The 15,375-nt window shown below is 49.6% G+C and overlaps 1 protein-coding gene across 7 annotated transcripts in view; it reads right to left on the minus strand.

The window, feature by feature from the left end:
- Positions 1-269: 269 nt before the first annotated feature.
- KYAT1 (kynurenine aminotransferase 1) overlaps positions 270-15,375 on the minus strand; it is a 24,031-nt gene continuing 8,925 nt past the window's right edge. For 5 of the 7 annotated variants that reach the window (XM_026657216.2, XM_026657213.2, XM_026657212.2 and 2 more), the window contains 12 exons: positions 13,850-13,908; positions 13,062-13,212; positions 11,281-11,430; positions 8,434-8,520; positions 7,310-7,438; positions 6,471-6,591; positions 5,004-5,080; positions 4,589-4,678; positions 3,665-3,851; positions 3,044-3,120; positions 2,259-2,345; positions 270-1,710 (listed from right to left, as the gene is read on the minus strand). In XM_026657216.2, the coding sequence (XP_026513001.1) occupies positions 1,642-1,710; positions 2,259-2,345; positions 3,044-3,120; positions 3,665-3,851; positions 4,589-4,678; positions 5,004-5,080; positions 6,471-6,591; positions 7,310-7,438; positions 8,434-8,520; positions 11,281-11,430; positions 13,062-13,212; positions 13,850-13,902 (1,278 nt within the window). In that variant the 5' untranslated portion in view covers positions 13,903-13,908 and the 3' untranslated portion in view covers positions 270-1,641. Of the gene's footprint in view, positions 1,711-2,258; positions 2,346-3,043; positions 3,121-3,664; positions 3,852-4,588; positions 4,679-5,003; positions 5,081-6,470; positions 6,592-7,309; positions 7,439-8,433; positions 8,521-11,280; positions 11,431-13,061; positions 13,213-13,849; positions 13,909-14,427; positions 14,583-15,375 lie in introns of all 7 variants that reach the window. The other 2 variants (XM_026657214.2, XM_029912712.1) reach the window with 2 other exon arrangements.

Raw genomic sequence — 15,375 nt, forward strand, 5'->3', positions numbered from 1 at the left:
TTTTAAATCCCCTTCTTTTTTATTGTAATAATCTGACAATTCCTTTAATCCTCACACCTTTGAAACATACAGGAAAGTGATAGGTGTTTTAAGCTAGCTGCTCATCCTTCCTTGGCCTAGACAGCAAGGCGAATTCTCGTCTCAGGCTTTGTCCACACTGGACTTTCATCCGTAAAACTTTTGTCATTCAGGGGTGTGGAAAAAACAAAACCCACACACCCATCTAACGAAAATTTTACTGACAAAAAGTGCCAATGTGAAAAGCACGGGGGGGGGGGGGGGGAGAGAAGCTCTCCTGCCGACAAAGCTACCACCGCTCATTGTGGGTAGATGTTTTTTTGTAGGCGGGAGAGCCAACAAAGAGCAGCTACACTCTGCACCTTTTAGTGGCACAGCTGTGTCGCTAAATGGTGCGTAGTGTAGACATAGCCTCAGTGTCTCTCCTGCAACCTCCATAGCTTCAGAAGGATTGCAATGGTGTAAGAGTAGAATTTGGTCATTGTCTCTAATTCAGCAGTGTCAATGCAGCCCTCCACATTTAAGGTAAAATATTATTGATAGCCAGAGCAGATGAAGAATGTTAAAACAGAGGTATTAAGTAGACCAATATTTATTCCTTTATGTACATTTTAGTAATTTAAATTTGTACTCTAAATCCTTATTAAAAGATCAGTTATGCTCTGCTTTGGAACGATTTAAGAAGCTAGTTTACATTAATTTAGATTCACATTCTTACCCAGGTTTAAATTAAGATGCTACATCAGAGTTAATTTATCTAAACTTTGTCAAGAATAATCCAGTTGTTCCCACAAGGGAGCATCTGAAAGACACAAATACACAAAATCTCTGCTAGCTCCCCTCACTACTGAATTTCTCTAAAGCACCAAAAGTATACAGGGAAAGGAGGACAGGCCCTGCAACTTTAAATTCTTCCCTTCCTAGTTGAGTCTGTGCATCGTTCTTGAAGGCCCGAAGTACCTGCTTTATAATTTGGGTGATACTCTGCTAGGAGGTGACAATTAGAGCTCAGCCAGGCCTGGTTCTATTAGGAGGATGGAGGGGAGAGTTTAAAGGTAGACTAGACTAGATTAACTACTTGGACTGTCTGTTTTCTGGATGAGCTGGTAGTCCATTCTGCAAGGTGATGGAACAGAAGGAACCAGTGGGAAAAGTTCTGATAAAGTAAAAGTTCACCTGTCATTGGACTCTAATGACTTAGGATCACGGGGACCAGCCTATTTAGAACATATAGAATGTTATGGAGCAGGACAGGGAGCCCAGCAACCATTTTTGCCTTGTGTTTTAGCTGCAGGGAACCCAGTATGAATAAGTTAGTGAAGCTTTTGAAAGTAAAAAAGAGAAAATAAAGTTTTACCAGTGTATATACTGGCTCATAAGTCCCAAGGAACACTAAAACCTTTTTGCTAGTGGACAGCAATAAGAAACTTTGAACCAGATCCGAGGGCTGACAAACCTCTTGCCCATGTGCATGATAGAGAAGGTGACTGAAATCCAATGATGCAATAAAGAGTTAAAATAAAAACAGTAAGCAAAGAATCTGTAGCCACGATGGCTGCATCAAGGAGAGCAGGACATAGCAGCAGATCAGGGCGAGCCTGCCTGGTATTCTGTCCAAAGCATTCACTGGCCAGTTTTCTCCAGACTCCATTGTTCCAGTATGTCTTCTGCTGCCTTCAGCGTAGATTCCGCCTGAGCAAACACCAGACTGTCAGCCCCACCAGGCTCCATGCCCACACCCGCCCTCTCCACACTGAATAATAAGATACAGTTATGTAAGATTTATATCCCCTGTTTCATCCTGAAGGATCACAAATGCTGTATATACAGCACCACTGAAATGCAGCCACGGCTGGGACAGAGGACAGCAGGCACCCAGTGCACACCAATCTCTAAATAGTAATAGAGGATGAGAGGAAATTTTGGCCAGATGAACTGGGGTGAAGCTCTACTTTTATTGAAAGTGCACTGGGATCTTTAGTGGCCATGAATGAACAGAACTTGGATTAGGATCTCACGTGAAAGACACTCACACTGACTTCTTTTTATCTACCTCTGAGGGCTGAAAAATTGAGTCAGTCCTGCCAGACTTTGAACCTGTGGTTCCAGGTTATTGTTTGGTGTTTTAAGCCCCAAGTCTTAGCCACTTATCCCTTCTGGTATATGCCTCATTTACAGCAGTAGCCCTGATCACTGCCTGAACTCACTCCCCTTCTTTCTTGTTGCCCCAGAGGCCTCACCTTCGCAAAGCAGAAGCGGATGAGATGGTCAAAATTCCTCTTGTGTGGAGTGCTGTAGAAAGCGGAGACTGGAATGGAAACTAAACCCTGTGAAGGGGAGGGGGGAAAAAGAGGGTGCACACAAGGTTAATTTTTTCTTAGCCTCTGCACATTGCCTTGTGCCACTCTCTGATCAGAAAAAGACCCATACCTGCAGTAAGTTCATTGCTCCTGGACACCCCAGGTTACTGAGCAGACATGAGCCACACTTCCAGCTGCTTGCTTTTCAAGATCAGAGTCAAACATCTCAACAGAAGCCATCTTGCCACCCAGCAAACCAGGCATTATCCCCCCCACCCCCACCCTGTGTCCTTGGCGGACACATTGGTGGCTTAGCCTCTGGTGTCAGGATGCTCACAGAGCCAATCGGCAAGATGAACATCAGGGTGTAACAAGATGATCAATTGGTTCAGAAGGACATCGCAGAGGGGGCATCATACCCTGACTTCTGAAGGAACATGGTGGAGGGTGGGGATATAACCAGATGGCTAATCTAGGATATGCCATTAATGCGCTCCTTTGGTAGACAGGACACTAGAAGGAAGGAAGAGGATTTGAATTACAAGGCCGTGTACTCGACTGGGTGGGGCAATGGTAGCAAGCCTCAAGTAACAGGTCCAATGTTTTCAAGTATTGACTTGAAATCACCATCACAAAATCCAGCTCCCTCAAATGGAACTGGAGCAAAGAGAATGGGGAAACCATCCCAGAAAACAAGCACCCTGGAGAGAGACAGAGGCATTTACCTTGTTTATAATCATCCACTTTATAAACCGAGAGTCATAGGGTTCATCAGAATCCGGGAGGTCAGGTACTTCACTTTCTGCAAGACACACACAGCAGAATGGGCAAGGGGAATGATGGAACAAATGGGACACAGATGGATTTCCCAATTGAGCCAGGTACCCACATGGCGCCAGATGCCATTGTGGGCAAGCACAGTAGTGTGTCCCCTCTAGGGACTTGGGTTCGAACTCTGGCTCAGATGAAAACACATACGGCTATTTCATCCTTTTCCGTTTAACAGAGTCGTCAGTCTCTGCTCAAGAGAATCTCAAGGCCAGGAAAGATCCTCGCACAGAGGTGGTCACTGGCCACACACAGGTGAATTTGTAGATGTGTGGGAGACATGGCATAGCACATGCTCACGCTGTGCCCAATTTAAGTCAGTGCTACTAGATCATCACTTCATTAAGCAACAAATTCCCCACCACTACCTGCCATTGTCTTTCCTTTCCCTACTCAAAGTGAAGAAAATGGACCAGGCTTTATCTTATTCTAGACTCCGCAACACCCACTTCCAAGCTGTGAGCTCCATCCCTTTAATGTGCAGGTCAGAACCAGATAAAACAGTCATGTGAACTTACTGAACTCTGAGAAGTCTGCCAGCAGGAAGTAGGTGCCCTCAGGGACAATGGGCTTCATGCCCCCAGCAACTAGGCTCCGAACTAGCCAGTCCCGCTTCTGCTGCAGCTCCTGAGCCAGCTGGACAAAATAACTGTCTGGCTTCCCATAGTTGTCAAACTCTCTTTGGAATGCCTGAGCCACTGCTTCCTGGAGAGAGAGGGGGATGATGGAGAGAGGAACTCAGACCCAGGCAGAAAGCATCCCCTGTGCATGCTCAGAGCATCAGAGGGACCCCTCTCCCCAGCCAAAAGCAGCAAAATGCTCAGAGTTTGCGGTAGGCTTACTTGCAAATTCTAGAGGCAGCCCATGAACTGGGGTTTTCACTTCTGTTCAGATGCATAGGAGATAACAGGTGGGTTAAAACACCAGGCCTAGATCAATAAAATCTTTGCTTCCCACCCCTCACAACAGAAAACCTCCTCCCCCAGCTCCGGAGATAGCCAATACTGTGCAGAGAGCATACTTGACAATCTGGAATCACTTGACTCTGTCCCCTGCCCTCCTGGCATGTTGTGAAGTGATTTGAGAGGAAGACACCCTGGGTCACAATGCATCATCTTCTGTCTGTTTCCTGGGCTGACAATGCCTCTCTGGCTGTTCATTTGCCACTTCCGAACCATAGACAGGAGGCTTGAGAAAGGTGTTCCTCCAATGTCCTAACCTGGCTATTATACCACCCAAGGGACAGAGCAAGCTTGCCGGTTCTGCACCTGCTTGGGGAAGTGGCATCTTACCTGGATGGTGTGTGAGTGAACTCTTACCTCTAGGCTCTGCACAGTTGTGGTCTGGGGAGACAATTACCAGATCTCTCCCCGGAGGGCCTTTGGGGCTTGCATCAGACATCTGATTTGAGGCAATGCCTCTCCAGGTGCATGGCCCCTTACCTGAGCCGCTGTTGGACAGTGATACACAGAGTTCTGGTGGACAGTTCTGAGGTGTTTCAGAAGGCGATCAGGCCCCAAAGTCCAACCAACCTGTTACAACACAGAGAAGGGGGGATGTTTCAGATTCCCAGGTATCTTACACCTGCTCCACTTTATTTACATACTGCCACTTCACACTATGTTCTGCATAAGACCAGGTCCATTTGTAAAGCATCCTGTTACCTCCGATCCCTCCAATTTAAAGACAAACAGAGAGATTCCCCAACAATCAGAGAAATTTTAAGGAATAGAAAAAAAATGGGTTTGATTTCAGGGAGACTGGCCCTCAGCCAGAGTCCTACACTGGAACAACTGAATCAGGGGGCAGAAAGGTTTTATGTGGGGGAAATTCCCCTGCCACTCCAGAATCCATCACCTTCCATCCTGTGGCGCTGAAGGTTTTCCCAGCACTCCCAATGGTTATCGTGCGATCCCACATGCCCGGCAAGCTGGCTGCCAATGAAACAAGAGAGAAAAAACAGCTGGAAGATCTCACAGCAAACAATATAAATTGTCCTTGTTTTGTATTTATGACATTAGGGCAGGGGTTGGCATCCTTTCAAAAGTCATGTGCCGAGTCTTCATTTATTCACTCTAATTTAAGGTTTCGCGTGCCAGTCATACATTTTAACATTTTTAAAGGTCTCTTCCTATAAGTGTATAATATATAACTAAACTATTGTTGTATGTAAAGTAAATAAGGTTTTTAAAATACATCTCTACCCCTTTATAACACGACCCGATATAACATGAATTCGGATATAACGCGGTAAAGCAGTGCTCCGGAGAGGCGGGGCTGCGCACTCCGGTGGATCAAAGCAAGTTTGATATCACGCGGTTTCACCTATAACTCAGTAAGATTTTTTGGCTCCCGAGGACAGCATTATCTCGGGTTAGAGGTGTATTTAAGAAGCTTCATTTAAAAGATTAAATTAAAATGCAGAGCCCCCCGGACTGGTGGCCAGGACCCGGGCAGCGTGAGTGCCATTGAAAATCAGCTTGCGTGCCGCCTTTGGCACGCATGCCATAGGTTGTCTACCCCTGCACGAGGGTATCTTCATGCCCATTCCAATCCACACAGCCATCTTGCATTTATAAAGTGCCTTTCATTCAAATGGTCCCCAAAGCACTTTACAGCAGATAGTTAAAAGAAACACCTTCTGAAAACATGGCTAACTATAGGTGCTTCGGTTTTGAGGTACCCAACTCAGGACATCCTAGGCCTGGTTTTCAGTGGCGCTGAGCACGAAGAGCTTCTAATGACTTCACCCTGCTGCAGCACTTCAAAAATCAGGCCCGGCCCAGAGTCTCAAGTTGGCCACCCAAAAACGGAGGCACCCAAAATCAATAGCCACTTTTTAAAATGTTGCCCAATTTTACAAACGTGAAGTGAAATCCTGGCCCCACTGGAGTCAATGGGAGTTTTGCTATTGACGTCAATAGGGCCAGGATTTCACCCTCGGAGGCCATTTCTCCACTCACTCCCGACTGACTCCAGGATCAGAAACTCACTGGAGTCAAACAGCTGAGATAACAGTTGGTTAACAGTGGAAGTCAACACTGTGATGCACTGGAAGATCTCTGAGTGGGGACCCAGGCATGGCATAGCAGGGAGTGCTGCAGGCCAAGAGACCGGTATAGTGGCAGGGCTGTATGAACCTCACTTAAATACTCAATTCACCCTCACACGTTGTGGGACAAAGCAAGTGAAATAAATGCGACTGGTCACTGTCTCCCCTCCAAATACAGCAGCTCTGATAAATGCTTCTCTGTGTTCCCAAAGGAAAGAGCTGCAGACTGAGAGGATGCACAGGCCCAGACACAGACAAGCCATGCTCCTTACCAATCCGGATGTGCTCCTTCCCATCATAGACTATCCATTCGTACACTTCATCACTGAAGCACAGGACATCGTGTTTCACACACAGGTCTACAATGAGCTCCATCTCCTCCCTGGTGAACACCTATGCCAGGCAGGCAGAGGAGAAGGGGCAATCAGGCGCAGCATTTCTGAGCTCCACAATCCCACAGGGGGTTCTCAGGCTCAGCCCTAGTGGGGCTTGTGGGCACCAGCATCTCAGCCAGATGTTCTCTCCCTGGAGCAGGCAGACAATTGGCAGGAACGGGGAGAACCTCTGCCAACAGGAGTGCCACTCTCCCCATCCTTGTTACCGCAGCAGCCTCCACCCAGACCCAGGGACCAGGCTCTCCTCAGGGCACTTACCCAAGTAGGGCCACTCCTGCTCGCTACAGGCTGAGGTGCTCCCTCCCACCCCCAGACAGCTGTGTGTCCCCTCTGGAGATGCTCCCTGTCAGCCGGGAAGTGAAAGACCAGGCTGCTGCAGACGGATCTCTCCTGGCAGTGAATGTAATGTGCTAACGCTGGGTCACCTGACCGAGGGGGACTACAAGCTATCCCTCCCTCCCTCCTGCTCCTACATTCAAAGGCTGGTGATACGAGTGCTGCAAAGTGGAATCATCAGTGGATCATCTCACAAACAACCCCCAGCTTCTGGAGCTGCCAGATTTTCTGAGAATCTTCTTCAGAAAGAAGGAGCTGACTCTGGGACCCCACCCAAGCGCTGACTCTAAGGAGACACCCAGCACAGGCTTCCTCATGTAACTGTTTTCAGGGTCCCTGCAGAGAGAAGGGGGAGCTCTCCCAGCTGCTAGAGGCACTACCTTCCCCAGGGGGTTGTTGGGTGAGTTCAAAACGATGGCTTTGGTTCGTTCGGTAAATCTGGAAGCCAGCTCTGCTGGATCCAGCTGCCAGTCTCCGCTGGACATCAGTTTTCCGGCTTCTGCAGCTTTCTGGAGAGGACAGTGTGGGAATCGTGATTAAAAGCAACAAATGGCTGGGGACATAGGGGCAGCCTTTCCCCCTGCTCTGACTAGGAATCTTTCTGAGCTCTTATTAATAATACATTGCCATCTCCAGCCCCCTCCTGCTGAGAATCTCAAAGCACTCCATGAACATTAATGGATTAAGCCACCTCACAAAACCCCTAGGGAGGCAGATCAGTGTCATTACCCTGATTTTACAGCTGGGGAAACCGAGACACAAAGAGATGCGTGGCTTGCCCAAAGTAACACAGCAAGTCAGTGTAACAGACAAGAATAGAACCCAGGAGTCCTGCCTGACTTCTAGTCCTGTGCCTTAACCTTCAGTTCATCCTCTCTGTTTTAGAATAATAGAGGTTGGGGAGTCATGAGAGTTTGGAAACAAATCCACCATCCTCTCTCCAGCCAGGTCAACATGCACATACTGTTCCCAATGCTCAGGGCTTTCTGTCAGGGAGTTGCCGAAGTCTCGAGTTCCAGGTAACATTCAGGATCAGCCTTATGTACAAAGCAAGAGGCTTCTTGGGACCTGCTCTTTTAGGGACCCTCTCAATTTACTGCAAGGTCTTCAACACACAGGCTGACGTATCTGCATCTGTGGCAGCAGGACCAGAGAGAAAGGAAAGTCCCCCCGTCAGGACCCCTCACCCCTGGCAATGGGATCATTGTAGAGAGGAACAAATGATCTGGTTCCCCATTTCCAGCAACTTGGGGCACCACAAATCGTGAGGCTGGTCCTGATGAAACTGCAGGCCTTATTGAACCTGACCTGGGTTCTTATCACGCAGAAGCCAGTTCAGAGACAAACTTACCACTCCTACCATCAAGTTTCATCCAGGACACATTGTAAAGCTGCCTCTTGCCCTCACATGCCATTTCCATCCAGAGGGGTTGGAGAGAAAGAGAGCAGCAGGCTTCTTAAAGTCTGCAGCCCTCACAGCGGCTTTGCTTTGATGCCCACTTACCGGTCGCAGTTGTACGAACACAGGAGTGCCCCCAGCCATCTTCACCATCGGCTCGTAGCAGTCAAAGAACGGCTCAATGATAATCACCTGGGAAGGCACCAGAGGGAGTGTCAGAGAACTCACAGTCCTTCTTTGATCAGTGCTGATGGATGCAGGGGGAGGTTGGAAGGTGTTACCTATCAGCTCTGTGTTCTTGGGGAACCAGGGCGCAGTACCCAGCCTGTCTGACTTCACCCCTGTAGCAAGGCAAGACGACTCACCGGTGCGGTGCCTCCTGCTGGTCGTCCAGGGAATTAGCTCACCAGCCTCCAGAGCGCCTTCTGCAGGCCAGTGTCTCGCCTCACTGCTGGCCCCCTGTCCCTCCCGGACCCCGGTGCCCCTTTTCTCAGGGTTCTGCCCCCTGCAGTACCCCGCAGTCTCGCTGGGTCTCCCCTCCCCAGGGAACCCCCAACCCCCTATCCCCACCTCGCCTCAGTCTTTGGCTATTGCCAGTCACCATCTAGCCCCCACTCACTGGGGCGGACTGCAGTATAATTGCCACTCATCATCCGCAAGGAGGGTTTGGACCTGCTGCCTTTGCCTACCCCTCTGTAACCCCAGTACCTTCTTGGCCTTTAACAAGGCCTGCAGCCTGGGGGTTTTCCAGGCCGGAGCTCCCCAGCTCCTCTGGCCTTCCCCCAGCCCTGCTCCATTTTAGGTACCCTGCTCAGCTCCCAGCAGCCAAGCCCATCCATCTCAACAGCCAGAGAGAGACTGTCTCTCTGTGTTCCAGCCTAGCAGCCCCTTTATAGGGCCAGCTGTGGCCTGATTGGGGCATGGCCCCAGCTGAGGCTACTTCCCCAATCAGCCTTTCTTAATCTCTCTTATCCTGCTGCAGCCCTCTCAAGGGCTGCTTTTACCCTTCCAGGGCCGGAGCAGGGTGATCACCCCGCTACAACCCCCCGCCTCTGCTTGAATCAAAACCGATCAGAAGAAAGACTTACAAAAAGCAATGAAAAGGCAGTGGGAGACACCCCTAACCCCTGGGATAAGGGTGACAGGATTAAGGAAACTCCCCTAGCCTCATTTGCAACGAAGATGGGACAAGGAGGCATCTCCATTAGCATACAAAATGGAGAACAGAGGTTCCAAGGCAAGAACCGCAGGGAACTCTGAGATCAGAAAAGCATGGAAGCACTGCATGATGGGGGATCTCTGCTCCAGATGTTAATGAACCCGCCTGCACACACCCAGCTCAGTAGTTATCAGACCAATTCTAGACATAAATCCTGTATCAGTATCCAAAATAGTGGAGCTCCCTCCAAGGAACACCGCCCATAGCCAGGAATGATCAGTTCCTATTGTCTAGCCTGAACACAACAACTTTGGTATTCTCTCTTGAGCCATCAGTTTACCCACAAACAAATCTAGTGCTCTCCCTTGAACCATTGTTTCTTTACAAAAACCCCTACCCATGCTCAAGTAAGTGTTCTGATGCCTGGATCCAAAATCTGCATCGGTTCCACTGGGACTTCATCATCTCCTGACTGATCGTGCTGGGGGCTCTGCCTGTCTCCAGCACTCCGGACCCTCAGCTACCACCACTGCCTGGAAACCCCGATCGATTCAAGCTTCATGGAGCGATGAGAAACCAGCTCTCTCTCTCTCTCGGTATAGCCTTCTGACCCTGACTTGTGTGATAAGTTATAGTTTTCTAAACCTGACTTTTATAATCAAATTTAAGTTAGATTTAATATTATAACTGTTTTGTTTGTTTGGCTCCCCTATGGTTATTACCTGGCAATAAATAAGTTTCATGGTTAAGCTGGTTGCTTCTCTCTTTCTCCCCTCGTGGGTGTTTTTTGGCTTCCTCATTCGCTCTGCAGCAACGCTCCTTGTACCTAAGCTAAAAGATCCCTGAAGCGCCCCAAAATCCTGTGGGGTTTGCTCATCAAGTGGGTTACTATCAGAACAATTGTAACATGAAAGTGGGGATAGGGGCGTGCTGAACCTGGGACATATGAAGGTGGCAGCTTGAAAGTGCTGCTCGACCCAGCCTGCTCAGGCATACTCTATTCCTGTGGCATATTGAGGGTGACAGCTTGGAGGTGCTGTTCGACCCAGCCTGCTGAATCCAGGGACATACAAGGGATCAGCTTGGGAGTGCTGATTAACCCGGTTCTCTCAGATGCGCTCTGTTAATGTGTGTGTTCGTCTGATTCTGGGGCTGGAAGAACCCAGCCTTGGGGAACTGAGGTCATGCAGGATAGCTCCATTGGGAGGGAACTTGCAGCAGGGAGAAGTAGGGCTCCGTATGAGAACAGTGACACAAGCAGTACATTTATAGAATTACAGAACACGCCCCCCCCCACATGAAGAGTAACCCTAATAAATGAGCATACCCCAAAGTAACGGGCAAATCTGGTAACAAGGGGGCAGGAGACTTCACTCCCAGCTGTAAGGTCATTACTTTACGCTCCGGATCTCAGACCCCAGAGTGGCTGGGTACCAGAAAGAAGAACAAACTGAGTAGGGACAGACTTGCCACCCATGGAAATGAGAGTGTTGGTGAGTGCCCATTGGGAGATCTGTCCTCTAGTGAGAGAGTGTAACAGCTGAGGGCTGAAGAGGACAAGGATCCGCAGAAACCCGGGTTTGGGTGTCCTGCTCCAGAGGCAAGGTTTGGTCTAGAATTCCAGGCTGCCCCATACAAATAGACACAGGTGATCAGCCCTTCCTGAGGGGCCGGGGGGCCTCCATAAACAAGCAAGAGCCCCCAGCTTAATTCAGGTTCCACAATATGGTGGGGTCAGAACAAGTGCATCTGTCGGGATTGAGCTGTGCAACAGATGGAGAGTCCTTGATTACCTCATCGCCTTCATCAACCAGAGCCTGGAAACAGCAGAAAAGGGCTTCGTATGCCCCGACCGTCACCAGCACATTGGTCAGAGGGTCCAGTTCTTGCCCTAGCAGCTTCCCAAAAAAGCGGGCCAGGATCGTCACCAGCGCCGGGTGTCCCTGTAGCAAGGAGTCAGGGAAGAGAGTCACACAGCTCCGCCTGGATCATTAGGACTTAGCAACAAATAGGAGCAGGACATTGTTAGCAGGGTAACTGACACAACCCCTCCATCCTGCAAGTGTGAGCTAGCCCAAGGACAAAAATGTAACGCGCACTGGAGTTTGTAGCCCGGTCAGTACAAAGAACATTTAGAGGAAACATTGGTTGAGCTCCCTCCCTTCCAAGTGGCTGGGGTCCTTGTAGGCCAGGTTATTAAGAATAAGCCAGTTCAGCTACCTTGAACTCGCTGCGCTAACCTCTCAAGAGGGTGCAGATATTAACGTTGCCAATTATCCCTTTTGCTGCTGACTCCCACCACAGCCTCTGTGCAGCAGTGGAATGCAGAGGTCTTTTTGAAGATGCTGAGGTTCCATTGGCAGGGCCGGCTCTGGCTTTTTTGCCGCCCCAGGCAAAAAAGCTTCCGGCCGCCCCCCCCCCCGGGGGAGGGAGGGCGGCCGGAGCCCTGCGGGGAGGGCGGCGAGCCCCGGCGGGGGCTCCGCTCTCCCCCCGGCGGCCAGAGCGCAGGGGGCAGGGCGGCGAGAGGGCGGCGAGCCCCGGCTGGGGCTCGCCGCTCTCCCCCCTGCAGCCGGGGGGAGGGCGCGGGGGGGGGGGAGGGCGGCCAGAGCGCCGGGGGGAGGGCGGCGAGCCCGGCCGTGGCCCCACTCTCCCCGGCGGCCGGAACGCCGCGCCGCCCCCCTCCAGGTGCCGCCCCAAGCACCAGCTTGGTGGGCTGGTGCCTGGAGCCGGCCCTGTCCATTGGGCTATTGGCATTTCCTAGAGGATGGGCAGACACCAGGTCAGGGTTGGAGGCATTTTTTGCCCCATGTAATTTGCATGGTAACAGCATCACTGCTGCCAAATTAAACTTGAGGTTGCTGTCTATCTGTCTTAGGTAGTTATATGGCCCCATCATGTACTATCTGAGCACCTCACAACACCCCTGTCAGGCAGGCTATGCTATTATCCCCATGTTACAGAAAGGAAACTGAGACCCAGAGAGACTACATGACTTGCCCAAGGTCACACAGGAAGTCTGTGATAGAGTAAGGAATTGAACCCACGTCTCCCAAGTCCCAGACCAGCACCTTAACCATTGGACCATCCTTCCCCTCAACAATAACCCCAGTAAGTTCTGTTATTATACCGGTGGAAGGCAATGCTCTTGTTTAAACAAGGTGGAAATGGACTGTTCAGTCAATGGAGCAATACAGTCGACGGATGATTCCAGGGCCGTGCTGCTAATCTCCCCTCCCGCCCCACCTGCAAAGTCTTTGCACAACTGCCAGACAGCATGAAACTCCTTGGATGGTGAGTGGAGGAGGAGGTGGGGGTTGAGGTGACTTTGCTTCCCTACTGCCCCCTCCCCTCTTCAAAAAGAACTTTCAGCTCCTGTGCCACTCTGCTCCCCTCCCCTCCAGAGAAGAAGCCAGTGACTCCCCAGCTCCTCTCGGCCCAGCCAAAACATCTATTTGCTCTGCACAAGGGAGTTTTTCAAGCCTGGGCCTATTTAACTCCATGGTGAGCTGTAAGGGGCAAAGGCAATCAGGCAGCAACATCTGCTCTAAAAGAAGGAGGTGGATCTCTCACGCACAAAGGCCTGGGTGTACTGGTGCAGCATGATGTTCTCCCCACCGACGGCCTTCATAAATGCCTCCTTCACAAAGTCTGGTGGGGAAAAGTCAGGGAAGCCTTGGCCAAGGTTCACGGTTGGGTAAGTGGCAGCCAGTTTCACAAATTCCACCCTACAGAGAGAATACCAGGGTTTATAGAGGGTCCCAGCCCGTCCACCCTGGCACACCACTCTTCTTGCCAGGAGCCCTTTGTCTGATAAATTAAGAGAATAGCTCTTCCAGGTGAAGGATCTTTATAGGGCAGCAATTCCAGTGCCCAAGACTGCATAGGGCCCATCTTAGAAGGAGACTCCAAAGCAGCAGCAGCTCCCCTACCGCCACAACAGCCCAGCAGCTGTAACAGAAAACTTAGGGGCCTTCTAACACATCCTTAATGATCACACTGCAGCTAAGGAGAGTTACAAACCACCCAAAACTATTCCCTAGAGCCACCACTACGTCTAAGGCTGCATTGGTTTCTCCTGCTCTTAAGCTAGTCTTCTATCTAGCCCCTTATTTTGTCCCCTCTTCCAGGATGCTTACCCATAGCCATTTAGATCTCTGCTATGGAACCTTGTCTAAAAGCTTCTTGAATATTGAAATATACTTTAGCCACTGAGTCTCCATTACCAAAGCACTTAATCTTGCCAGATACTCCAAGGGGCTAGCATTACCTCCCTTGCCTGAGTCTGTGCTGGTTATATCTTATATCAGACTTTCAGGGTCTGCTCCATTCAGAGTTGCCCAGCCCCAAGTCATGCAGACTTACCAGACATTCTTGTCCATTCCTTCCAGTCTTCGAGCTTGAACCAGCCTTGACATTTTTGTCTGCAGAGGGGAGAAGAAAAAGTGTTAAAAGCTTTCACTAGTGCCAAGACGGAATCCATATCCAAAGAAGCCAGTACCTCCCTCAGAGCAGCCGCTACCTTAGAGTTTTGCCCAGTTAATCACAAATTGTGTGTTCCTATCCAGGTTTTCCTAATCATTGACTGGGCAGCTGAGAAGAAAACTGTAACAATGATAGTTTTCCCTAGTGTAGTGCCTCCCATCTGAGGTAAAGGCACTTTACAAGGAAGTAAGATCAGAAAGATTGAAATTGGCAGAGAATTAACTTTTATTTTCAAGTTTCAGAAGAGTTTAGAAAACCATGAAAGTATAAAAAAGGGTGTAAATTCTGACCAGGCAGCTGGCAGTGGCCTTTTAAAACTAACGGCACAAGGAATCTGAGCCTAGATATACTGGGCCAGATCCTCAGCTGGTGTAAATCAGCAGGTGAAGTGAAAGGAGCTATGCCAAAATACACTAGCTACAAATCTGGCCTATCATTTACAGGCTGCAGTTTCTTACCTTCAACTGACCTCCCTTCAGAATGTAGGTAAGATCCTTTAGAAGGAACCTCCAGTTCCCTACGGAACACTACACTCCCGCTTTCTGCATGAACAACTTCTGTTTTTATTCCTCGTTATCCATATCCGGGACCAGCACCCCAATTGTACTAGGCGCTGTACAAACACAGAACAAAAAGATGGTCCTTGCCTCAAAGAGCTTACAGTCTAAGACAAGAGACAACAGTTGGACAGATGGGGGAGCACAAAGAAACAATGAGATGACTCTGGTCAGCATGATGGGCAGTGGTCCCAGCAAACCATCTGCCTAACCAGTGTCAAATTTTTTATAGGCCATGGCAAAGGAGAGTTGTAAGGGGGTTTCGAAGGAGGATGAGGTGGCTTTGTAGATGTTTATGGGGAGCTCTTCCCATGCATGAGGAGCAGCACAGAGGTGCTTCTTGAGAATTTAACAAGTGGGTGATGGTGGCTGGGATAATTGGCTGATTGAAGGGGGGAACTGTCTTTTCAATAGCATATGAGAGATGAAAGGTAGCATGGGGGTAGTCCATGAAGGGTCTTGAAACTAAAGACAAGTACCTTAAGTTTGATGCAATGGAGAAAGGGGAACCAGTGAAGGGGTGCAAAGAGAGGGGTAACATGGTCAAAGTGAAGAGCTAAGAAAATGATATTTGTAGCAGCATTTTGAATGGATATGAGCAATGCAAGAGAATCATAGAAACATAGGGCTGGAAAGCACCTCGCGAGGTCAGCAAGTCCAGTCCCAGAGGGTGTTGCAGTAACTGAGACGCAAGATGAAGAGAACTTGGACAAGAGTTTTAGCTGCTTGCATATCTTAGAGATGTTAAGTGATTCATTTGTGGCTGGGAAGCCAGGGAAATTTTGTGCCCCCACCCTATTCCCCCAGGTTCTCTGCCTCTGAATGCTTGATAGCTTCCCAGCCAGAGAA

This window comes from Terrapene carolina, unplaced genomic scaffold (assembly GCF_002925995.2).
Source record: "Terrapene carolina triunguis isolate 2854851 unplaced genomic scaffold, T_m_triunguis-2.0 Scaffold238, whole genome shotgun sequence".
Taxonomy (NCBI): domain Eukaryota; kingdom Metazoa; phylum Chordata; order Testudines; family Emydidae; genus Terrapene; species Terrapene triunguis.